Genomic DNA, 25,752 nt, shown 5'->3' with positions numbered 1-25,752 from the left:
TTAATTTGTTATCAAAATGTAACTGCATGCTATACACATGAATAATGAGTATATTTGGGCGTTGAAAGATCAAACTGAACACTTCAAACATATCTATCATTAATCTGATAAATGTCAATCTATAGTAATAGAAACCATATCTATAACATCCAGACGGATAAAAATTTGGGGGAAAAAAAATACAGGGGGTTTCAGCTGTAACTGGTTTAGTCTGAGTACCACGAGTTGATAGCATTGGTCAACCAATTCTTATTCGATTTTGTATTTCTAAATTCTACGTTGCTACAATAATACAATGGAATCATCGTGATTTATGTGTTGCAAGTAAAAAAAACCACAAAAAATAATTCACATTTTCAAATTAGGAACTTACAGAAAAATGTCTAATCTTTTTGCAGCACCGTGATATGATAAGAATGCCCCTGGCAAGTACCAGATGACATTCGCGACTTGTTCTCATCATCTCCTTTACCACCAGCTGGTAAAAGATTCCAGTGCAATGAGTAATTTGACAAATCATATGTACCAGGCGAAAATACACAAATCTGGATAGGAACTTCAGTGGAAGAAAATGGGTCGAGGTTGAAGTGAGTTGAAGTTGATCCTGACCAAATGAAAGATGAAATGCCCTCGGGCAACAAGGTCTTGCCAGCTCGAGTTCCCGTTACATCAGATGTTCCTTTAATGTCACTAGAACGAGATATATCGTACCAACCCAATTCATTTCCAGAAACTGAAGCAGAATTGCTGACTGTGTTGATGAGAGGTGTAGGATCTTGGGTGGTGAATCGAACTGATACATTATCCTCCGAGGAGTTGTGCACGGTAAGTTTAAGATTTATTTCACAGAAAGCAGCAGAAAAGTCGTGCTTCACTATCTGGTGGCCATTCATTAGCCATGATATTGGGCTTGTACGAGCAATTCTGTAAGCATAGACATTAATAGGAGCAATAAGTAAAGAAGATGAACACTAACGATGCAAATATGAGGCTTCAAAGCATTGTTGCTGAAAACCTCCTTATTCGTCAAGCAAGAATTAACTCTAGAGAAATGGACGTACCTGCAATGGCATGTGTGATAAGTAAAAATTTCTTTGGACCTTGATACCTCTGGATCGAAATCACTTTGTGACTCAGTAATCAAGATGAAGTCGACTGTGTTTTGATGATCCTATCCATGTCAAAAGATTAAAAAAAATGGTGAAATTCCTATTATAAGAAAAGGATGTAGTGCGAACAAAAACAGAATGATTCACGTTTATCGACAAAGAACAACAAATGCATTTATTGATGGCTTAAGTCAATCACGTGGTTCCATTTTGTATCCCTAATGTTACAGTCACGCACCATCCACAAGACCAAAATAAAAAGGAAAAAGGAGGCACTTATTTTACACTCCATTTTGTGCCAGCATATATCAAAAGATAGTACAAAATATTCAACCCGTGCCAATTAACCATTCAATTTGAGATAGAATGAACACGGATGAGAAAACCATTTTCACAATTTGGAACATCACATTCATGTTACATACATTTAAAAACTCAACACTGACAATTTAATTAAGGATGAACATAAGTTGTTTCAAAAAAAGAAAAGAAAAGGATGAATATAAGTATGTCAATGCCAACTGATAATTGAGCAGGACAAAATAAAAGGCAAAGACGGTAAACCTGCTCTGGTCTTTTCTGGTGCATTCTTTCATGATGGTGAAATATATTAAGAGGCGATATCGACGTATCATAGAGCCGTTTGGAATCCCCAGCACAAAGTTTTACATCTGCCCTTCCTGAAGTGAAAAGAGAAGACATATAATCTTCACCAGTCACTTGTGTTTGGAATTTCTGCATCCAAAAATAACTTAACACGGGAACTCCAGAAAAATAATATAAAAAGAGTAGGGTAAATGTAAAAAATAAGATGTTGAAAAATCTAGTAAGTAATAAAGTGGAGACTCTGCTTTTTGGGGCTAACACAAATAGCATAGTGTTACAGCATACATCGTTATACTCCCCCCCAAAAAAAAAGAAGGAAGAAGAAGACAAAAAATTGCACACAGCTCCAGTCTGGAGTCAACTACACAGATTTGATAGAATAATGATTTAAGCATGGAGACACCTCTAGCAAATCATCTCTGTCCAGGTAAAAGTATACAAAGCAGTAAACCTAACAAGAATATTTTCAAAAGTAATATCCACAAGTCACTTTAAGAAAACTTCCAACTTTGACACAAACCTTAAGCTTGAAAAACCATGACAAAGCCTGTCCAGCCATTAAGAAATCCGAAGGAAAGCCAGAATCTGTTGACTGAAGAAGTGCGAGTTCCCACTGGTATCCAACACATGATAATTGGTGAATTTGGAAACTCTCTGAAGTGGTTCTGTTGATAATTTCCATCCGCACAAGGAACTCATGCAATCTGGAAGGACAAGGCCTGAGTTGGAATGTCACTTCCAGAGATGGAAGTACCTATAAATTTTCAGATGATGAAAAAGGAGAAAATCAATGACAGATATGCAGCATATGCTGTTGGAGATCTATACTTGTATCAATATATCCTGATTTCAATTGGTTAATGAATGAACAAGCACCAAGTACAATTCCTTCTATTGATTGACGAGTCATACCAAATGAGAAACATATATACTCTCAGATATTCAATCAAGTTTTGCATGCTACAAATAAAACTTAAAATGCAGCAACAATAAGATCATACTTCTTTTCAGGACATACCTCCAATTTGTAATGCATTCTTAAAGTTCGATAAATTATGAGAGTTGATTTTTCTTCCACCTCATAGTAAATGGTTATGCACAGCGAAACATTTCCAGCTACAGCAGCCCTAAACCAAAGCGGCCACATTAATGGCTTTTCCCAACAAATTGGCTCGGTCTGGGAAAAAAGAGTTGAAACGTGAATACAGAATACACTGAATATGCTAGAAAGTGCAAATGTAAATAAAAGGCAAAGCCCAATGACCTCAGGGAAAACAAATACACTATTTGTATATTTGGCAGTATCCAGATAAGTCGAATTTTGTGAGTTATCTTGTTTTTCAAGACAAGTTGGAAATTCTTGCTCTATAACTTCCTGCTCTGCAATGTTAATAAATCTTGGATGATTGACCCGCATTTTCAAATTCTGCCAATAGAGAAAACAGCAGAAAAACGATGAACAAAGGTAATATTTCCTCAGCAGCTGGACATCACAATATAAAAAATTAACCAGGGCAATACTAGCAAACAATTGTTACACTCCAATACCTGGAGTAAATGGATAAATTATAAAATTAGCAATTAGTCAAACCATCGCGAAAACATAAATATGATGCAGGAACACATGGATCCACCAAAGAGACAGAAGAGAAACAAAGAAGGAACTTCAATCACCAAGACTAAGGCATGGTTTCAACAAGCACCAGGCGTTCAACAACATGCAAAATCAATACAGAAGAGGTAACTTTCAATAATTTTGGGAAACAACAAATTCATATCCTAGAAATGAAATCATAATATTGTGTGGAAGGAAGTGATCAACTTTGGAACGGATAATCATTCTGCGACAACCATAATTAAAATCAGATTTTGCATATCTCATTGTTTCACTGAGAAGTCAAAATAGCTTGTGAGAGTTTGATACGTCACACCGCTCATAGAATAAAACAAGACTTTAAAAGTTAAAAAAAAAACCATACAGTCCATTAATCTAAAACAATCTACCATGTGAAAAACATGACATTAGAAGCTCTGCACATCCAAAATGTTGAATCTGAAACTGAATTAAAAATTGAACACTTGATATTACTTTTGCTGTTTCCATGTAAAGTGTAACAATGCATAAATCCGAGTATTAAAAAATGTTAGCTGAGAAAGCATAAAATAAATAAATAATGTGACACTGGAAAAATACGAATGAGTAAGAACTATAACAAGTTTGTATTTACTTTCCTTTAACTAGTGCTGCTAAAATAGTGAAAGATGACTCTATACCAGATATGAACCAGGAACAGACAATTATGTTTTGCACAAAATTTAAACTACACAAATCAGCCAACACTTTTTACTCACAGACGGTGTTTCCCAAATACGATGGAAGTGAAATCACATGCTTCCTTAGTTGTTGACAAGATAGTACATGAGTGAAAAAAGTAAAAAATAATAATAATTAAAAAAAGAGTACCTTTACGGATATTTTTGATGGATTTCGTATCTCTAAAGTAAGGCAACGCATGTCCCCAGTATAAACTGTTTTGGGTAAGTCGTGAATGACACCTTCAAGTCTCGGCAAGTTCTGGATATCAAACAAGTTTAAGCAGATAAGCAGAACATAAAAAAACTGTAACCATTCGATGATCCAGAATCAAGTCAATATAAACTATGCCACTCCAAGAAAAACAACAAAAACAGTACCTTTATCACCAGGAACTTCAGGCTTCCTTTGATTGATTGCTTTGGTTTCCTTTTCCCCTTAACTTTCTTGCTGATAACATCTGAATCAAAGTTACTAACTCCAACCACTGAACCAGAGAGTTTCCACCTAACGCCAACTATTTTTAGGGTGCCTTCTACTTTGGGAGTGACTCTTAACTGAACCTGAAGAGCAAAGAAAAATAATGTGAGAACATTTATAGTGCCATTAAACAATAGGTCAACCTGAAGAAACTTATTGAAATGTGTCTTAAGGCGACAAAATACTATGCATCAATGAGTGAGAAGAGTGGTGGCAGACATGGGACATAGTTACAAAGATACATTTGGACATATCGGATTATATTTCCCAGTTCACTGATAGTTAAAGCATTTGCACCAAGAGATTATACTATTTGAGACATATTCTTACTGTGGTCTTAAGTTCAATGCATCAACTATCAAATTATGGTTGCTGACGTCTCTTTTCCTTTTTTGTTTTTGTTTTGTTTAGTTTAGTTTAGTTTTTTTTTTTTGTGTGTTTGAAATCTGACATTCTTGGACCAAAATGCAACCAGGTATTATGTTGGATATTCGTCAAAGACTCAGAGATTTTACATAAGAAATCCAAATAGGGATAGAATACCAATAAACGTAAGATGGAGTAAATGAGTCCACATTAATATAATGCGAGAAATAATAAAATAATTCCGACATTTTATTATTGGCAAAAGCTCACCGATATAGTTTCATTTCCTTGCATCAAAATGTCAACTTCAGATAAAGTAAAGAAAGATGTGTCTAAGCTCTCATCCCTGCATCGGGCAGGTATAAAAAATTAGCGATAGTCATACACATAGCATGCACATGGTCAAATCAAACCAGGAAAAATTAAGAGGAACCATAATCTTTGCAGCAGGAGTAATAAATATAACCCTAATGTGTGTTTTATTTCGGAAACTGGGCCTCCCCTGATACATGGGAGAGACCTAGTTTTCAAAAGAAGCGCGCACACAGATATTGAAAACCAAAAAACTACAATCTTTGCATCACTAACATACCCACTAGTTGATACTGCTCTCATTTCCAAGGCATTCTGATAGTCAATCAAACTGCTACTTGAATCTGCATTGTTCAAAATAGCCCAATGGTAGTTATGCTGATGATTCTGGTCCATTTTAACTTCAATATAAAGACACTTAATATGCAAGAATATAACAAAATCTAAGAGGGCAGGGCAGGCACTCACTCATACATATAAGAAAGCTCTCGAAAAAATAAAAACTGAACACCTACTTGTTGCAGTAGGAAAATTAATAATAGAAAGCTTACCTGCTTCAGTTTCATTAGTTTTAGCTGAATACTCGCATACTAGGGAAACATTTGAAATGGATAGAGGAATTTGAAGTGGATTCCTAAAGTTCACATCAACCTTTATTGACTCTGAAAAATCATGGAAACAATATGAAATGTTAGCAAGCACTCTACAGAATGTACATACCAACAACAATAGAAGACAAATATCGGTATATACAGTTAAAAGTTGCATGGACCATGAAATAACAAATATGTCGCCATACGAACAGAACAAAAAAAAAGGTTTGTGCTGCTAAAAACTATACATGCTCCAGAGAAAAGTTAGCTGAAAGCATGCAAAGATATCTAGTAGTAAATCTTCTCTCTGAACTCCCAGGTTCAGAAGCAAGAATTTTTGGTGGATGGAAGTCTGGATTCAGGTAGTGATAATGTATAAGAATTTTAATTTAATTTAAGACAGCAAATACCTGAAAAAATTCCAAATAAGTGGTTATTAAGTTTATCCAGAGTCTTTATATTGAAAATAAAATTTGACAAGACAATTATTTACCAGCTTCATAGGAGCTTCGAAGTAATGTAAAGAATCCTAAAACCAAGGTCTACCAAAATTTTCGCATTATCTCCCATGGCAAATCTCACGATAAATAAGTAATGAACTCATTGACACGATAACCTATAAATAACTACGTTATCTATGATTTGCTCCTAAGCAATATCAAAAGGTTAATCACTGCTAAAGTTTATATTTTAGAATTAACTGATCTGCAAGACGGAAGCATTCACAAACATAGCCTCAGGTATTAGTCAGAGACAAATGACGTTAAACTAAAAGGAAGTATGTACAATCATAAATTTGCTACGTCCTGGAAATGTCATAAATTCTAAATACAATTTAAACATTGTCCCCAGCATCGGTGGAATATGTGCAGCAAAGTTTGACCCAGTATATCCAACACTCTACAACTAGATCATAATATCAACTTCATACCTCCAGAAACACATACATTTGATTCCTTGTGAATCTTTGGTATGACCTTTGGTTGTGACTCCAACCAGTTAGTCCTCATAACTGATAATGATGGAATTATGTCCTCCTCCAACGACTGCCATAAACTTTCTTCGATGTTTGCCTAAAATTCAGGAAATTGGGAAGCAAGCATCAATAAAAGAACATGCTCCAAGAAACAGATAGAATTCAAAATTGGATGACACTATATAATTCCTTATACTACGTTGAAAGCAAAACCCTCCATGTCGACCACTGGTGAAGGGCTAATTTCCAACATTTAGAGTTAACGAGTGTAAGAGAGACATATTAGTTTTTACTGTAAAAAGACAAATGAATGCAGCAGCTCTAAATCAGTATTTAACATTCAATCACCAAATACAACCATGGCCTCTAGGGCATTGTGGTGATACTGATCATGAGTTGCTATTAAATAGAGATTCCAAAAATGTTCAATCCAAATCAATCTTGAAATTGAAAGACAGGAAAGCAGATATACTGCAAGTTCAATTCAAAAACTGGCTGCATAAATATCAGTATGCAATTGTCTGCTCACCCAATAGTTGGCAACCTTCGAAACAAGAGAATATGCCATCTACGACCAAAAGACTATAATAACTCTGGCCACAAGTCAACCACAATGGAACAAAACTACAAAAGTAATACGTATTATAATTTTCAAAGAGAGTTTCTTCTATTTGATGTTGTCACACCAGAAGATGAATTTATTAGGGCTCACAAAATAAAAAATAAGTTTGAAATATCAGGAATAGTGGTTCATCTGTTTTTGGAATGATCATCTTACTTCACCAATAGCAACGTAATACTAATCCTCTATCTCATCAACAATCGATGGGCAATGAACATGATGACACCCGGATGGAGCCAAGGAATTCCTAGCGGATGTAGTTGAAAAGATGGAGGATTACAGAATCGGCAATAGTTAATGATAAACAAGAATAATATTAGAACTAAAAACCAGTTAATCAGTCATCAAGTCTCCATACTGACCAGCAACACCAGACGATCAGATATGCGTACAATCAAAACTCAAGTAAACCCACCACCAGCTTTATTAAGGAAAACTGCAAACTAACTTACTGCCGCAGGTGATGCAAAGGTTCGATGATCTTCAAAAACAACTTTAGTTAAAGGAAAGTTTATGACGGGTAACTGAAGCCTGAAAATCTCAAATGTTTTCCCAGTTTCCTACAATGAAACAGGTAAAAGAAAGATATCACTGACATTTAGTTAACATTAAAGTAAATATGAACATAAGGAAGAACATAAGGGTAAATTTAAGTCTCTTGAGTTGACTAAGACAAGGAATAAGCAAAGACCACCCAAGTTTCCGAGTTTAATCAACTACTGAATAGAGCTTTCATTAACTCAGCTTTTGTATCATTGTGAAAAGGGAAATAAATAACACATGAAAGCTCGATAGTAAAATAATAGGTATCTTTTGACGTAGAATTTCAAGTGGTGGCGATGACTAAAAAATAGTTTTCTTCCCTGACCGTGAATAGAATGGATGCAATGGCCTAAACTTCATTTACAGGATTATTATCACTTTCAGTTACAGATGCGATATAAAAAACTACTTTTTAATAGGTTGATATGGAAGTGTTGAATTTTGGGATTAGACCCCATGAGGTTGTTACCAACTAGCAACAGGAAAAAGAACAAAAAAAGGAAACAGGTACGACACAATGGAAGAAAAACAGTTTAAGATAACAAAAGCAATTTAGCAGCTTAGCAGCAGATACCTGAATAACTTGAAAAAAGCCCCTCAAAAATAACTCTTGAGTCGCCCTGGGTTGATGACTACATGCCAGGACCTCTAACATATGTTTAACAGCCTCGCCAAAAATTCCAAGAAATGCATACCACCTGAAACATGAATGAAGCATGGAAATATAGAAAATCTATAGTTTACCAAGAAAGATTAGAGAGCTTCCTTACTTTCCAATATGGAAATGAACATGATCCCTGATGTGCACCCACGCCGAGCCTTTGAAGACAGAAAGAGCACCTTTATATGTTCTGATTGCGTGTTTTATCTGATCAAAGACCGCCAGCATCTTTTTCAGATCATAGCACAAACCGTGAAATATAAAATTGCATATATATTTAAAAACCATCATCACCTGACCACATTTCTTGTAGAGATCTCCTGAAAGAACAAGATGAAATCCATACTTCCGTAGCATGGTTGGTGTGGATAGCAAGTAGCAGTAGGATGCTTGCTCAAGCATTACAGCAGAGTGCAGGGGTTCCTAAAAAATGACGTGCTTCAGGAATAAATTATACAATTCCTCATCAGTTCAACCTTCAAATCATGGGCATTACCTCACCAGAGATACGAAAATAGACACCTGCAGCATCCTTATACTGACCCCTAGCCTTTAACATTTCTGCCCACCAAAGGCCACAACGTGTCGCATTTCTCATGCCAGATGGGATTTTCTGAAATTAAAGGTTAAAGCTAATCAAACATTCAGATTCTTGATAACCAAAGGAAAGATCCACCAAGCTGTGGGCTGAATATTCTAGTAACAAGTTAAAAAAGCTTTCTTTAAGAAATTGCAATATTCCGCAGGCTTTTTTATATGAACAAGCACTAGCTTAACAGAACCCCAAGAAAAATCTTAATTTTGTTTGTAAATGGAGAAGAGGGGAAACTAACACATTCTTCAAAACATCTCTAACAAAAACCAAATGCAGCAAGTTAAGCTATTGAATACCAAATAAGTACTGAAAGCAGTTTCCATGCAGTACTCCGCATCTTTTCTCGACTGATCCAACATAAAATAACATAAACCCATCATTTCCTGTAGAAGCATTCAAAGCCAAAATTAATACAGTATAGAAAGAAGAAATCAGACAAGTGCATGAATTTAGGCACTTAACAATTTGATATAGAGTATATAGGTCATGTTTGCAGCAGAAAAACCCAAAAATAATCCAAAAAAATGAAATTGTTCATGGAACTGCTCATGGAACAAACCAAATTAAACTTCTCCATGGAAAGAGTTTCTGAGCAATGCTCAATTATTACCGAATAAAATTGTGCAAATATAAATAAGATGGTATGAAAAAACACCTGCCCAAAAAAAAATCTTGGCAGCTTAAACAAAGTGAGGGAAAGGAACAGATATGACATAAATAGGCAGCAATAAGTTGAAATACAAAAGAGAATAGATATTTCTTAACATAATAACAATGACAAAATCTTGTCTATACTCTATACGCAGCTTCAAGGGTGTATATAACAAAATATTATATTCCAGTTCAATGCCATGGGACTTCATTTACTTCTTTTTATTATACTCATCCATTCAAAATCGAAATCTGTTGACAACACAACTTTTGGTAAGAAAAGCAACTTTACTCCTCAATTGTCCTTTCTAACAAACTTGATGATGTGACCATGCAGCAGTAGTCTTACCATCAGTAAGTTGAGCTAAAAAAGTTGCCTCATTAAGTTGAAATCCCACCATATATCTAAATTATTGTTCTTTACAGATATCTTGGAACATCAAACAGACCAACCCTATCCCGTTCTTGAACGTTGAATCTGTGAAATGGTTTGAGCTACTATTTACTTTCTTCCATGGTAACAAAAAATGACCATTGGAATAAAAGACAATGAAATTCATGGGGTCAGCTAACGTATTTTTCGGAAAAGTAATGTAATAGCAGCACAAGTATCCAACAAACAGAATCTAATTATAAAGAAAATTTTCTAACATGGATTGAAAGCAAAAAATAGAGCATAAAGCTTCTAATCAAGTATGTGAAGAATAAAGCACGACAATATAATATAAAAAAAGTAGTATAGGGCCCAGTAGATGGCAAAAGATATGATCCCAAAACTTCCACCTAAAAGAAGCAGATAAATGATCATAAAACAGAAGCAAAGAAACACCTGAACACCAGCAAAGTGTCTCCATGCTTTGTCAAGCTTGTAGTCCGTAGAGATAAGTCGATAGTTCGACAAGGCAAGTTCATAATCTTGTAACATGAAAGCATAGTCACCCAAAACTCGTATCTGAGATTCTATGGAGCTAAAAGTGTACCTTCAGCAGCGATTAAACAAATGAAATGATAGAGCAAAGGGACATGGAGAAGGTAGCATTCAAATGCCCAATGAAATATAAGGCTATACTATGAGGATTAAACATACATTGGCCCATTGTGCTCATCTGGTGCATCTTCTTTCCCTTTTCTCCACCACAGGTTTTTAATTTGATTTCTAAATCCTTTCCTTGTAACTGAAACCTGGTGTAATAGAGAATAGATTGTAGTAGAACAAAAGCAAAGATTTCAATAATTTGACATCGTCCAAACTAATCATGAACGCAAAGTATCTCGATGTAAGATGAATATACCTGCTGATTGAGAACACGTATTTTTAGTTCCATGTGAGGAATGATGTGCTTAGAAGAGAGATCTTGCACTGTATTTCTCAACTGCAGAGTTCAAACCAAAAGAAACGGCTGATCCACTACTTTTGCAGATAAGAATTCCGTAAAGTAACCTAGCTGGGTGAAATAAGTACCTCTCCTATATCATCCAAATTAAGGAAGCCACCAAACTGTTGCTTATGTGCAGCATGATTTTTCTGTACACCAGCAAATTTAACTATAAGAGAGGTGAGAAGTAAAGAAGTAAATGTAAATTTTCAGAATTTTTCTCACATAATATGCCCATGGATTTTCTTGATGTTCTTCTAAGCCATCTGGAGACGAGTTAATACACACCAAACGACAATCATTCACACCAAATGTACTCCTCATTTCTGTCAAAATACTGGTAGCTCTGTAGGGGAAAAAACATGAAGACCAAAAACCCTTATTTTGTAGAACAAAACTCCTCAACTGCAGATAAAAAGAGAAGGAATCTGAGACCACATACATTTTCCAGATAAAAGTGAAAAAGGATCAGATACCACAGTATTGTCCTATGTTTCTTGAATTTTCTCAATCGACTTCACCACTCTAAGAGCTATTTGATGTGCATCGTGGTCTTGACACCATATACCATATCACACTACTCAGTATACCATCACAAAAAATATTTATGTCTGACCTCAGGTATTGGCACTATGGTTTTCAATTCAACCTAAATGATTTCAATTTCGACCAATAGGAAGTTGATAGTAAACGTGCGCAATTGATAATTGGGCTGATAAAATTAACTGCTCTAACCTTGGAGTCATCCCAAATATATTTTAGGGGATAGAGCATCCATGTAACAATAAGTTTAATGTAGCCTATCCATGAAGAGGAAAAAGCACTTGTGACCGAGAAAAAAGCTAATGAATGATCACCAAAGTATAATGATAAAGCAAATAGTAAAACTGAATCTCACAGTTATAGATAAAATTCTCCGACAGACAACTAATTATAATTGAGCCAAGATAAACTATTATGCTTACAAAGTTTATCTCTGCACTTTTCAATATAATTCCAGGCAACTCCTAGTTCACTCAGTGATCCCAACTTTCAGGTGCTATGTGTTCATATAATTTCCTCCCTTATCAACTGATACTTATATGTTAATGAAATTTAGTCTGGGATTTTTCATTAGAAGAAGATCGTACATTATAATGCCTCAGTTTTTCACTTCGAAGGTAAATTCAAGCCATTGCAGATTCATTACTAAAGACACATTAGAAACAAAGGCCAGCAGGAGTATGATATTGCAAATGCAAAAATTCATTTGTCCTATTAACCTAAAGATCCTCAAAGATAATTTTCGTATTTGCATAGATCAACTGCTTCTTTGAAGTACCCACCTTCCTTGCGTTAAATGCAAACAAAATACATTCAATAATGAATTGTGTTGCACAAAATTCATCCAAAACAAGTCTATTCAATTATGGATATAAAAATGTTTCGAGGATGTTCATGCACTCCCTGTGTGATACAAAAGAACAAAAGGGGGTAATTGGAGTTATACTTCTCTAGCATGCCGGCGTCATTATCATGCACCAACAAGAAATACTTCAAAATCTTTGGATCCATGGCACCATCATTAAGGAGAGAAGGCAACTGGTTCGTGTTGAACAGGTCAACAAACTTGCCAATGGGATCTTTATCCTTCGAAGAGACAGCCACAAGGCCTGTTCGGATGGGCACAGAAGGCAGAAAGATAAGCAAATATCTAAGCAGGAACCTCTAGGATTTAAAGACCGCCAACAGAGAAAAGTAAAAAATGTCCAAGATAGCATGATGTTCAGAACAACATGTGAAATGTACCAGCAATTGCAAAACTTACATGCCACAGGATGATCAAAAGCTTCATGTTCTGAAAATGAGACTGTATCTACTAGCTCTTTATTGAAAATTCGAAACCATGATGGCACAAGCTCCAGCTGAGAAGCTGTAAAATTCATTCTACTTTTTAATATCAATACAGCTTGTATCGCTCAAAGTTAGATATATCAAATTCATCAGCTAATCATAATAGTCAACTTAACATCAGACTCATGTGTAAAGTCTCTACAGAAATGTCAAGTGTAAAATGTACAATAACAGGCACACATTCAGGCTATCCATCAACTCGTTTTCTTTTGGTTAAGATGCAAAAGGGTTTCCAGTGTTCAAGTTACAGGGCTTACAACTTACTTGGTACTGCATTCCCAATTTCTGGTGGGTCTGAGCACATCTCAGAAATATCTTCATCTCCAGCATGAGTGATTACTTGTTTTAACCTCTCCTTAGCAACCTGGATGGGCAATTGTCAGATTAAAAACAAAGATGGGGAAGCATCAAACCATCTCATACAGCATCCATACCACAACACCCGATTGACTTATAATGTTGACAGGATTGACAGGATCATTCAGACCCTAGAGTTTAATAGATATCACATATCTGTTCAGTAACCCCAAATAGTTACAAGATCCACCATGAAGTATATATCTGAACAACAGGAACACCTGCTTATGCTCATACAGTTACCTGAAACACTTATCTAAGGTCGACTGCAAAATCCTCGCACCTCAAGTTATCGCCAAACAATTAAGACGCAAACAGCCCTACATGGAATGCGACTTACTTTCTATGAAGAACAGTGTCCAAAAGCCTCAAATTTCTGTCTTTTACATTATCTGTTATGCTATAATGTAGCATCATATGATCCACAAGTTTACCGTGAAATGTACATTATAAAAGAACAGTGCTCAAAAAAAAAAATCGCCTTCCCATTTCGCAGAATCTTATAGCCGAGCCAATGCGAGATAAAAAGGCTATCAAAGTAAACGTACCTCGATATTTGGCTGCCGTATTTCCGAAGCATAAAACAATCTCAATTTGAATCTTCTTAGCCTGTAAGGCTGATCACTAGCTGTCCTCACTGGCACTGAACACCGACACACGAAATAAATCAGTATATCCAATTCCACAATTCAGAACTTAAGCTTTGTGGACTGTACCATCGATATTGTTGAAGTTGCAGAAAGGGTTTAGCATTTCAATGAACGAGAGTCCATTTCGGCGGCAAGACTCCTCAACGAGCGGCGTCCGAAGGACCATGACCGCCGGAGTGATCTGGTCCATTAGCATCCTGCCAAGCGTGGTTTTTGCCGGATCCATCATCCTCCCAGGATCCGACCCGAGTTACAGGTGCCCGGTGTCTTTCAAATGGAACCAACAGCGGAAGATTTTGATATGTCTTCAAATTTTGGTTGCAGAAGAAAAATTGTGAGAATGGAGAAACGAAGACGAAGACGAGGAGACGGCCTTTTGTGGGCTTCTCACGAGCCCATTGATGGGTCAAAACACCTAAGTCGCAACAATCGTTCGAGACCCAAAAACTGGGTACTGCGTTCGTAGACTATGATAGGCCCAACATTAATGGGTCAACTAACTTGGGCTAAAAGCTCAACTACTGAGCGGGCTCAATCAATACGTTGCGTGTTATAGCGCGACATTGCAGCTAATTAATGTCGCCCCGTCTTCTTCCACTCCATTATTGACGGCGCAAAACACCCAAGGCCCAAATATTGTTAATCCCCAAAACCGGGCAATTCGTTCCTCGGCTGTGTATAGCGGTGTTCATCGGTCGGTTTAGTTTTAATTTGTATAATTTTAATTCAATTTTCGGTTTATAAAAAATATAATCCGAAGTTAAACCGTTCTACTTCGGCTCGGTTCGGTTTTTGTATTATAATGGACATGTTTATACGGTTCGGTTTGGTCGGTTTGATCATTAATAATACATAACACAATAAAAGAAACATAAATTTCATCCAACATGTGTAATGTAAATACCCCAACACACAACTTAAAGTTATAGTAATATAGTGAAAAAACAAAAAAAAAAATAAGGAAAAACATCCAACCACAGCCTTATAATATTTTTAAAAAAACAAAACAAATTTTGACATGGTTATTCCAATTTTGATATAATTATTAAAATTAATAATATAAATACATTATAAAATATAATATGTTTTTTTTACATGATTTCTTAGTAAAAACTTTAAAAATAAATTTTAAATGACTTACATAAACAACAATTAACTAAAAATTAAATTACATAAACAACATTCAATTAATCAACTATAAATTACATAAACAACAACAATGAATAAATAAACAACAATCATCTAAAAATTATTCAAAATGATTATTCATTCACTTAAATATCATCTCATAACATATATAATATAAATATAAAATATAAATAAAATTATTAATTTAATTCAATTTTGGTTTTTTCGGTCGGTTCAGTTTTGACATATATAATCCAAAATCGAACCAAATAAATTTTGGTTTTAATATTTATATCCGAATTACAAAATACGGTTTTTGGTTCGGTTCGGTTTTGATTTTTTCGGTTTGGATTTCCGATTTTTTCGGTTTTATCCGAAATATGAACACCCCTAGCTGTGTATACTCCCTATATTTATGGTCAACATAATATGGGCTTAAAAGCCAGATAATTTCATCCTACTTTTATAGACATTACCCTAAAGATGTATTTAAGAGTGAAGATTTATCAATATTTGTGCGGTCAAGTGAAAAATAGTAGAATCACATATATTGATAAATTTCAATCTTTAAATGTGTATTGAGGTAGGGATGTAAACGAGACGAGCCGAGCTTTTGAATGTTCAAGCTTGGTTCATTTATAAACGAGCCGAGCCCGAGCTTATTTGACGAATATATTCATGGCTCACGAGCTTATTCGAGCTTTTATAGAGCCTAAACGAGCTTAATATATTTAAAATATAAATTTAAATATTCATTAAATTAATTAAAAACTAAATTATATATTTGAAAAAAATATAATATTATTATTAAAATTTGTAATTTTATTCTATTAAATTAATTTTTATAGATTTTTCAATATTTTTCATAAGTAAAGTGTAAATTTATAAATTAAATATCAATACTATTATTTTTTCGTCTAAAAGATGACTTACGAGCTTGTTAACAGCCTGTTAACGAGCATGTTCACGAGCTAACGAGCCGAATATTGTAAAGCTCGAGTTTGGTTCGTTTGCCTTAACGAGCCTTATTAAACGAGCCCGAACGAGCTTTTAACGAGGCGAGACACGATTTATATCCCTATTGAGGCAATGCAAGATATCATCTCACTTAACCTTAAAGCCCAACTATTGATCGGGCTCAATAAATATGTTGCGCGTGGTGGGCCATTGATGCTCATTAATATCTCTCCTTCTTCTTCGCTATTCCATTCTTGACGGGTCAAAACACCTAAGGCCCAAACATTGTGAGAGGCCCAAAACCGGGCATTGCGTTCGTCGGCGGTATATAGGCCCAACATTAATGGGTCAACCAACTATTGAGCGGGCTCAATAAAATTGCTGCGCGTAGTGGGCCATTGCAGCTAATTAATGTCGCCCCGTCTTCTTCCCAACTCCCTGGGCGGTTGCTGTGCTTTATGCCTTCTTCAGATACGTAGCCCTCTCTCATTTCCCGTCTCGGCGAAAGTGATTGGTTGCCGGAACTTTTTGGAAGCAAATATTACTCGGATCTCAACTTTAGCTGCCATGTCTCACCGTCCAAACTTCCAAGGAGGCCGTCGTGGCGGCAGTGGAGGCCGTGCTGGACGGAGAGGTGGCGGAAGCGGCGGCAGAGGTGTGGGTCGCGGAGGTGGTGGGGAGCAGCGATGGTGGGACCCTGCCTGGAGAGCTGAGCGTCTCCGTCAGAAAGCGGAGGAGGTATTCTTTCAGTTTTTTTACTCGATGTGGAGTTGTGGATATATGGCTTCGAGAATGGTTGAATGCTTTTAATCCGAAGATCTGGTTTAGAGGGCTAACTAGAAGTAAATAACAGCTGATTGTATTTTGATGCATCAAGGTTTTAGTTTTGACTCTTGAATTGCAATTGCATCATTTCTTTCTAAAGCAAAGAAGTAATCTTCGATCAGGACTTGGTGATCTTTATCTCTGAAACCACAAAATGAATTTCCTTTACCCGTTCTATTAAAATATCTTGTATGTCAGTTGGAATTTATTCTATCATCATTTGGCTTAAGTTTAGATGATGTTTGTCTTTACGTGCCTCTAGATGGAGGTGATGGACCAGAATGAATGGTGGGGAAAGTTGGAACAGATGAAGAAGGGAGGAGAGCAAGAGATGGTAATTAGGAGGAACTTCAGTAGAGATGATCAGCAAATCCTGGGTGATATGGCTTATCAATTAGGTTTTTACTTGTAAGTTGTTTTGTCAAAGAAAAGTGGTCTCATGATTGTTTTGATGAAAATTACGTTTTTTATCCATCTACTTTCGTTGTTATGTGCTTCAGAAAGATCCCTTTTAAAATTTTGATTATCCAATCGGCTCGAGTCGGATTAGGATTCAACTCCTTAAAATCCGCGGAAATTTACGCGTGCATGTGTAAGCATATTTAAATTTAGATTATATATTTTAATGATAATGTATTTTAAAGTGAATTATACGATCTTCATAGTAACTTCAGGTTATTTATTGCGCTATTTCTTAGAGGTGACAAATGTCATCTTTTTTATGAACCTTTTTTGTGGCCAAACTTTTGTCTACGGCATGATCTTTCTCTTACTAGGAAATCATTAACAGTGTTATATGGTGGTTGATTTTTTGTGGACATGCATCATATGACTGATGACTCTGTTACTTTATTCCTCATTCATGTTCCTTTGTTCTTTGAGGATTTTTTTTTTTCATTTCATTGTATAGAAAGTAGTGATATTTAACTCTGCATAACACTATGGTCTTATTTTGTGGAAAGGAAGTTGTGTGTATGGTAAAGGGAAGGCACTTGTTGTGAGCAAAGTACCATTGCCAAATTATCGTGCAGATCTTGATGAACGGCATGGCTCCAACAAGAAAGAGGTATGTGTTGCCAACTTGCCATTGGAGGAAACAATTTCAGCGTGTAGTTTGATTGTGTTACTTATGGAATCTATCATTTCAGATCAATATGTCCATGGAGACTGAGACAAGAGTTGGAAATTTATTGAATACTTCTAAAGGGACTACATCTGTGGGAATTAATGCTTCTACGTCTGCTGATACTGCCACTGTACTATCCAAAACAGTTGAAATTGGGGGACAAGCACCCATGTTGGAGATTGAGACTGGCTTGAATGAACTTAATATACAACTAAAACAGAAACAGGAAAAGATGAGGGTATACACATGATGCATTGAATTTTATAGGTTTGCCTTCTTAATAATGTGAATCCTGATTGATTGACTTTCAGGAACGTGATATTGTGAAGGCAATGTTAGCCTTTAGAGAAAAGCTACCAGCATTCAAAATGAAATCAGAATTCTTGAAAGCTGTTGCGGCAGCACAGGTACAATTTTCTTTTGCCATCATCCTTCATATCTTCTTAGCATAGCATTTCTCGGCATTTATACGCGGGAAGGGGGTGAGGAATTATATAAGTGAAACCATGCAGTCATCTCCCCACAATCATGTACCAAAAGGTTACAAGGAGTGAATTATGATGGCAGTGGTGTTTTAGAAAAAGATTGCTGGTTGAAGAGGTTGTACTGCACTTAGCTGCATGAGATTGCAGCATTGGTAGATTTTTTGTGATTGTTATTTCTAGGGTGGATTAGTGTGAAGATAATAGCTTTACAACTTATTTAAATTTTTTTAAAAAATAAATTGCTTGGGTAGGCATGTATAGTTGGGAGAGGGGAGAGTTATTCTGGGTGAGTCATGCAAATAGTAGCCTGGATAGATGGGAGATGAAGTTTCTTCTTGGATGAGCTTTTGCAAATAGTAGTAGTAGGACCCAATATATCTTATGCTGGTGAAACTTGAAAGTCAAAAACTATTCTAGAGGGATTGAGCAATGCAAACAGTAGCATCAGAACTGAATATATCAAACGTTGGTGCAGCTTGAAAGTCAAAAATTTGTTCAAGAGGGATTGGTGAATAGCTCATTTTTAGGGGTCACAAACGTCACTTCAAATCTATGGATGTAGAATGGTTTGGGTTGGATTGAAATTGATGATGATTTGTTATTCCTCTATTATAACGCCTAAGGGGTCGCAATGCCAAGAGCTACCTTGTAGATAACTGATTAATATGGGTGCTTGGTATCCTGACGTGAGGCTAAATTCTAAGGGTTGGGTTAATAAAGAACTTCCGATGGGAATGCCACAAGAGCAGGCTTCTATCTTCAATCTTTAGGATTGAACATGGTGAAAGACTTTCTTGGAGCGGTTTGAATCCACTTCTAAGTGGGCAAAGGGTCCAACAGTTAATCAGGAGCAAGCCTGCCAAAGTGGAGTTTTCTTGATTCCTACCTCCTCTTCTTCTAGAGAAATTTTCTTTTGTGGATTATCAAGCAAACAATTTTTTTTGGTTTTTTGTTATCATTATTACAATACTCTTAAATTTGGTTTTTGAGATGATGGACGACTTCTGATCTTGATCTACCTTATCAACAGCATTAACAAATGGCTTTTTTATTGTTTATATTTTTATGGCAATTTTCATTAGTAGACTCTGGTGGTTCAAATTTTAAAAATTATGCAGCAAACAGCCAACTTTTCATTTGTTTTATTTTGAACATAGGTGCTGGTAGTTTCAGGAGAGACTGGATGTGGGAAAACCACCCAGCTTCCTCAGTTTATCCTGGAAGAGGAAATATCATCTCTACGCGGTGGTAATTGTTGCATAATATGCACTCAACCTCGTAGAATATCTGCAATATCAGTTGCAGCACGAGTATCATCGGAAAGGGGAGAAAAGCTTGGTGAAACTGTAGGTTATCAAATTCGTCTTGAATCAAAGCGTTCTGATGAAACAAGATTGCTATTTTGCACCACTGGAGTATTACTTCGGCGGCTGGTATTGTGATTTTCTTTGGTGTTTCTTGTTGATGCTTCTAGTTTGTTTACGAAAATATTGGAAATAATCATTCAAATATTGGGTTGCCTTTTTGACAATAAGTGCAATTTCATATTTTGGCATCTCAGTGAATGAAATCTTAGTTGGATTCAGATGCCTTACAAAATGACTAATTTTCAAAATGATGTTTTTCTTGTCAAGATTAGAAACTGTCTTGTGCAAGCTACACCAGATATTTTATTTTTCTTGTGAAAATCAGGAATATGATTTCATCTTTTTTTCTGGATGACAGGTCGAGGACCCTACTTTAACAGGAATTACTCATTTGCTGGTGGACGAAATTCATGAAAGAGGCATGAATGAGGACTTCTTGTTAATAATATTGCGTGATGTTCTTCCTCGTCGTTCTGACCTCCGTGTTATCTTGATGAGTGCCACCATCAATGCCGACTTATTTTCCGGATACTTTGGAAATGCACCCACAATTCATATCCCTGTATGGCATAAAATATAATTCCTCTCGGCACGTCTCAATGTTTTCTTGAGGATGTTTTATCTCTCATACAGTTTCCATGAATGATTCTTTTGAAGGGGTTGACCTTTCCTGTGACAGAGTTTTATTTAGAAGATGTGTTGGAGAAAACATGCTACTGTATCAAAACAGAGCTCGACAATTTTCCAGGAAATTCAAGAAGAAATCGGGAGTCACAAGGCTCTAAAAAGGATCCTTTGACAGAATTATTTGAGGTTTGCTTTATCATGCTTAGTCTTGTTTAATTATTTTTTTGTTGTGTTTGTTGCATGACTACTCTCGTACGGTCTTGTTTAATAATTACCATTCTTGGTTAAACCTTGAGAAATCACCTTCAACCATCTGGTGATCTTTTCTTACATGTAAAAAATAGAATGAATCTTCATCCTTCATCTCTGCAACCTAAAGCTACAAGAGTAAAGCTGTAAAGGGTGCCATTTCTGGAATAATGAGAAGAGTATTTTTGCGTGAATTACTTGATATGCTGTGTTATTAATTCTTGTTCCATCATTGATTTTATCTAGCATATCCTTAAATTTAGTAAAATGTGATTTTCATTGGTCTATCCGAGTACTTCTTTTTACGCCTTCCTATCATGTAACTTGGAATTACACGTGTCCAATGCTGAAAATGTGTGTGCCAATGTTACACCCAATTCGCTGTAACATTGCATGTGACTGTATAGCTATCCATTATTGCGTCGCATTTCAATGTAATGTGCAGTTTTTAAATCCTACCTCATACTCATCACATCCTCTCTCTTCAGGACGTGGACATCGATTCCAACTACAAAGGATACAGCACAAGCACCAGGAAATCTCTTGCAGCGTGGTCTGGTTCTCAGCTGGATTTAGATCTCGTATGTATCCTTTCAGTTTCATGGTTAAAATTAAAGACGTCACTACAATAGATTCAATTCAGGCTGTATGTAATTTTAGTATTTTTCTTTTGATTATTTTGCTCTTTGTTTCGGTTAATAAATAATGCAGAAGCATTGCTCTGATCACGGTTCCAGACAATATTTCGGAATCCAAGAAAAAGTATTTCAAAAATTATGAAACCTCCTTAAAATATCACCACATCCCGGTTTTCACATATATGCTGGTTTGGACACTGTTTAATTTTGACATGAGCATCTATATTCTATTTTTGTTCAACAATACATATTTCCCTTGCTCAAGAAACGTATTGTTCGAAATTATGGATAGAAAAATATCACCACGTGTTGGTTTTGACATAGGTAGCTATACTCCGTTCTTTTTCAATAATGCATGCCACCCTTTTTATCTTGGCATGGTTAAAATTTTTCAATGTTGTAGCTTGTGGGTCTTTTTTAATATTTATTTAGGCCCATTTATGCGTTCGCATTCACTTTTGAATTTGGCCTCCATAAATTAATTCATTTGACGTACGACTCATTATGCTTTTGTTGGATTGACTCTGAATTTGTTGTCATATTATTGTCTATTTTGTGATATGTGACCTTGTTTCTGTTTCAAACCCATTTTTGTCATTCTCTCGATTATTGGTGTTTGGTTCATAATGCATCACGTTGGAGGTTTTTTTTTCTGAATTTGGTGGGCGCTTGGCAGTGTTCTCAAAATATATTGTTTGGCTACATGTTTTTCAGATTAAGTTCCATGTCAAACAGGCTCGCAGAAAACTAATTTTATCTATATTTTTAGGTGAAAGCAACTATTGAACACATTTGTCGCAATGAAGGTGACGGAGCCATTCTTGTTTTCCTTAGTGGTTGGGACGAAATTTCAAATCTCCTTGATAAAGTCAAAACAAGCAATTTTCTTGGAGATCGAAATAAGTTTTTGCTACTTCCTCTTCATGGTTCAATGCCTACTATCAATCAGCGGGAAATTTTCGATTGCCCCCCGCCTAATGTTAGGTGAGAAAAATGTGTAATTTGTATATTCCAGATGTTCTTATTTTCTGTTTTATCCAGAAAGATGTGCGAATGGCAAAGTCAACTCTTCATTTCCTACGGCATGGTTAACAAAATAAGTTGTATCTGATTTCTTTTCGGCTAAATTACAAGGCTCGTTTTCATCTATATGCAGTGCTCCATCTTCTTGTTTTTCTTTTTAACTTTCTGGTGGAAACATATTTACATGGTTCGTGAAATTATTATACTGCCAATGTTTCAAATTTTCCATCCTCCTATTTTTCTTGTCATCGTGAATGCACGCTATTACAATTGATTACTTGGTAAATATGTCCTCTTTGTTTTCGATTAGCTGATTGCTGGTCTTCGTAATGGTCAATATACTGTTGGTTCATCCCAGCAAATAACATTTCTGAATAGTCGAAATCATGTCTGTACTTTTAGTATGACCTTGCAGCTTTAGCTACCTTGATTCTTCTGAGTATTTGAATCCATGTCTATATTTTTTAAGTCACCCATGCATCTGTAATTAGCAATTTTATTTTATTTACCTTAAACCACATCCATCTTTAAAATGCAACCTTTTGATTTATATTCCTTTGCTTATGTTTTACAGAAAGATAATTTTATCTACCAACATTGCTGAGAGTAGTATAACCATAGATGATGTTGTGTATGTTGTTGACTGTGGAAAGGCAAAAGAGACTAGCTACGATGCTCTAAATAAGTTGGCTTGTCTTTTGCCTTCATGGATATCTAAGGCATCAGCGCACCAGGTAAATTAATATATAAAAGACCTATTTTATATGTTTGTGCATCCTATGTGGCCAGGTGACTAGTCTTTATTACTAGAATTGCAGTTGGTTATCTGATTATGTATTTGGTATTATGTCTTATTCTGGGTAATTGAAGAGACGTGGCCGTGCGGGTCGTGTACAACCTGGAGTTTGCTATAGGTTATATCCTAAAATGATCCACGATGCTATGCCCCAGTATCAACTGCCTGAAATGCTTCGAACACCTCTGCAAGAGTTATGCCTACGTATCAAGAGATTGCAGCTTGGAGCAATCAATACTTTTTTGTCCAAGGCACTTCAGCCACCTGATGCTCTCTCCGTGGAAAATGCCATTGAACTTCTCAAAACTATTGGCGCCCTAAATGATAGAGAAGAGCTTACACCGCTCGGTGAGCGATGGTTCTGTACATATTTTGTCCTTGAGAATGTGGAGTAAAATTTATTCTACAAAGTTAGTAAACACAATTATCACTTAACAGGACGGCATCTCAGCACTTTGCCTCTAGACCCAAATATCGGAAAAATGCTTCTTATGGGATCCGTCTTTCAGTGCCTCAATCCTGCATTAACAATAGCTGCTGCTCTTTCGGATCGCAACCCATTTGTCTTTCCAATAAATAGGAGAGAGGAAGCTACTGATGCTAAGAGATCCTTTGCTGGCAATTCTTGTAGGTTAGGCCAATAGACTTCCCTTCCCTGTCTACTTTCATCTGATGGCATGCCAAAAACATTGTTCTTGATACCTACTTTGAGGAAATGCATTCACATCATTGATCATAATCTCCACTTGCGTGGAAATGTTATTTTCTCTTAACAGTGATCACATTGCACTTCTTAAGGCATTTGAAGGATGGAAAGATGCTAAATGCAACAGGATGGAAAAATCATTTTGTTGGGATAATTTTTTATCACCAATAACTATGCAAATGATGGAGGATATGAGTTATCAGTTTCTGGATTTACTCTCTGACATTGGTTTTGTAGATAAATCCCGTGGTGCCAAAGTAAGTATGTCACAACTTTAAAAGTTGTTCACACTTGGAAATCCACAATATCGAACCAAATTGTGGATAATATAAACAAAAATGTTCTTGAATTATTCCTTGGGAAATGTAAATTCTCTACTCATTTGCTTGTGTGATTCTTGAGACTGTTATCTGGCTCCGCAGGCATATAACCAATACGGTGATGACATGGAGATGGTATGCGCGGTGCTCTGTGCTGGACTCTACCCAAATGTGGTGCAGTGCAAAAGAAGAGGAAAGCGAACAGCGTTGTACACAAAAGAAGTTGGGAAAGTGGACATCCATCCAGGTTCGGTCAACGCTGGCGTTCACCTTTTCCCTCTTCCGTACATGGTTTACAGCGAAAAGGTTAAAACCAGCAGTATATACATTCGAGACTCTACTAACATATCTGATTATGCTCTACTGATGTTCGGTGGGAACCTCAATGCGAGCAATAGTGGAGATGGCATTGAAATGCTTGGCGGATATCTTCACTTTTCTGCATCGGAGACTGTGTTAGACTTGATACGGGTACATTTTCTTGCAAACAATCCTCTCTGTGTTTGTTCCACATTTAATGCAACTAAAACCAAACTTGTAGAATCACTTTGTAAAATAAAGTAATGCGACGAAAAGGTTGATGAGTTATTTACATGGTTTTGAAATGACAGAAACTGCGTGGTGAGCTTGACAAACTTCTAAGAAGGAAGATCGATGAGCCTGGTTTTGACATTGTAGTCGAGGGAAAGGGCGTAGTTGCGGCTGTAGTCGAGTTATTACATAGTCAAAATGTGCGGTACAGATGAATTGATTTTTATGTCAGTCTTTTCACTTCTGATTGCTAGTATATGATTAATCTCAACGAGAATGGTCGTGGATACGCAACTTTGAGTGATATACGTACACGCTTAATTTACAAGACAAATATCACAGGAAGTAGTTTAACCCGGGCATTTGCATTTCTTCCTTCCATTTTACATTCAATTTAAGGAAACATTTTTTTTTATCATATTTATATATATGAGTAGATCTTTTGTAAGACAATCATATATCGTTATCCATGAAACGTGTCAACATTGTCCATATTTACAATAAAAAGTAATATTTTTCTTGACATAAAAATAATATTTTTTCATGTGTGATCCAAATAAAAGATTCGTCTACGAAAATTTACTCGTGAAATTGTCTAACAGAAGTTTTGTGTGTTTATATATTAGGCATGTTCAGGGGTAACTCTATGATAAAATTAGTCGTGTGAGTTTGCGAATGGACATTACAATCATTTAACTATAATCTCTAGTCTTTACAATGTTGTTCTTCTTTAGTCTTTACTATGTTGTGAAAAACGTGAAATTTTATGAGAGAGTTAAGCATTGAATATCAATTTAAGTAATAATCTGAAAATTAACTCTAGTTCAAGTAGTTCGGTAACTCGACTAGATATCTTTCTTGCATTTGTCG

General features: G+C 36.0%; 2 protein-coding genes across 3 annotated transcripts; one reads left to right on the top strand and one right to left on the bottom strand.

Annotated features, from left to right (window-relative positions):
- Positions 1-80: 80 nt before the first annotated feature.
- Positions 81-14,472, bottom strand: LOC140886120 (uncharacterized). Its single transcript, XM_073292626.1, has 28 exons — positions 14,171-14,472; positions 14,003-14,097; positions 13,362-13,461; positions 13,012-13,116; positions 12,694-12,856; positions 11,430-11,550; positions 11,291-11,353; positions 11,121-11,201; positions 10,916-11,010; positions 10,658-10,808; positions 9,474-9,560; positions 9,079-9,195; positions 8,877-9,005; positions 8,692-8,789; positions 8,496-8,619; positions 7,831-7,938; positions 6,712-6,853; positions 5,739-5,849; positions 5,468-5,531; positions 5,146-5,221; positions 4,410-4,592; positions 4,180-4,290; positions 2,980-3,141; positions 2,734-2,892; positions 2,236-2,469; positions 1,674-1,844; positions 1,062-1,171; positions 81-924 (listed from the first exon to the last, which is right to left on the bottom strand). Exons 1-28 carry the CDS (start codon positions 14,331-14,333, stop codon positions 384-386), a joined length of 3,864 nt encoding a protein of 1,287 aa, XP_073148727.1. The 5' UTR covers positions 14,334-14,472; the 3' UTR covers positions 81-383.
- A 2,130-nt stretch (positions 14,473-16,602) lies between these two features.
- LOC140887233 (DExH-box ATP-dependent RNA helicase DExH1) lies at positions 16,603-25,273 on the top strand. Of its 2 annotated transcripts, XM_073294352.1 has the most exons (16): positions 16,603-16,927; positions 17,277-17,422; positions 17,981-18,080; positions 18,163-18,378; positions 18,452-18,547; positions 19,783-20,058; positions 20,351-20,554; positions 20,650-20,805; positions 21,357-21,449; positions 22,276-22,490; positions 23,104-23,263; positions 23,400-23,673; positions 23,764-23,956; positions 24,102-24,288; positions 24,454-24,822; positions 24,963-25,273. In XM_073294352.1, exons 1-16 carry the CDS (start codon positions 16,757-16,759, stop codon positions 25,095-25,097), a joined length of 2,991 nt encoding a protein of 996 aa, XP_073150453.1. In that variant the 5' UTR covers positions 16,603-16,756; the 3' UTR covers positions 25,098-25,273. The 2 variants fall into 2 exon arrangements, with proteins under 2 accessions (XP_073150453.1, XP_073150451.1); XM_073294350.1 differs by lacking the exon at positions 16,603-16,927 and having other exon boundaries at positions 17,295-17,422; positions 17,977-18,080.
- Positions 25,274-25,752: the final 479 nt, after the last annotated feature.

This window comes from Henckelia pumila, chromosome 3 (assembly GCF_033568475.1).
Source record: "Henckelia pumila isolate YLH828 chromosome 3, ASM3356847v2, whole genome shotgun sequence".
Classification (NCBI taxonomy): Eukaryota; Viridiplantae; Streptophyta; class Magnoliopsida; order Lamiales; family Gesneriaceae; genus Henckelia; species Henckelia pumila.
This window is presented reverse-complemented; position numbering and strand designations above follow the sequence as displayed.

Excerpts from the sequence above, each read along its gene's own strand:
- LOC140886120 (XM_073292626.1), bottom strand. The coding sequence starts at position 14,333 with ATGATGGATCCGGCAAAAACCACGCTTGGCAGGATGCTAATGGACCAG. Across the intron at positions 9,561-10,657 it reads GACACTTTGCTGGTGTTCAG|GAAATGATGGGTTTATGTTA; the intron begins GTGTTTCTTTGC and ends ATGCTTCTACAG. Across the intron at positions 2,470-2,733 it reads GAATGCATTACAAATTGGAG|GTACTTCCATCTCTGGAAGT; the intron begins GTATGTCCTGAA and ends GAAAATTTATAG.
- LOC140887233 (XM_073294352.1), top strand. The coding sequence starts at position 16,757 with ATGTCTCACCGTCCAAACTTCCAAGGAGGCCGTCGTGGCGGCAGTGGA. Across the intron at positions 16,928-17,276 it reads TCCGTCAGAAAGCGGAGGAG|ATGGAGGTGATGGACCAGAA; the intron begins GTATTCTTTCAG and ends ACGTGCCTCTAG. Across the intron at positions 20,555-20,649 it reads CACCCACAATTCATATCCCT|GGGTTGACCTTTCCTGTGAC; the intron begins GTATGGCATAAA and ends ATTCTTTTGAAG.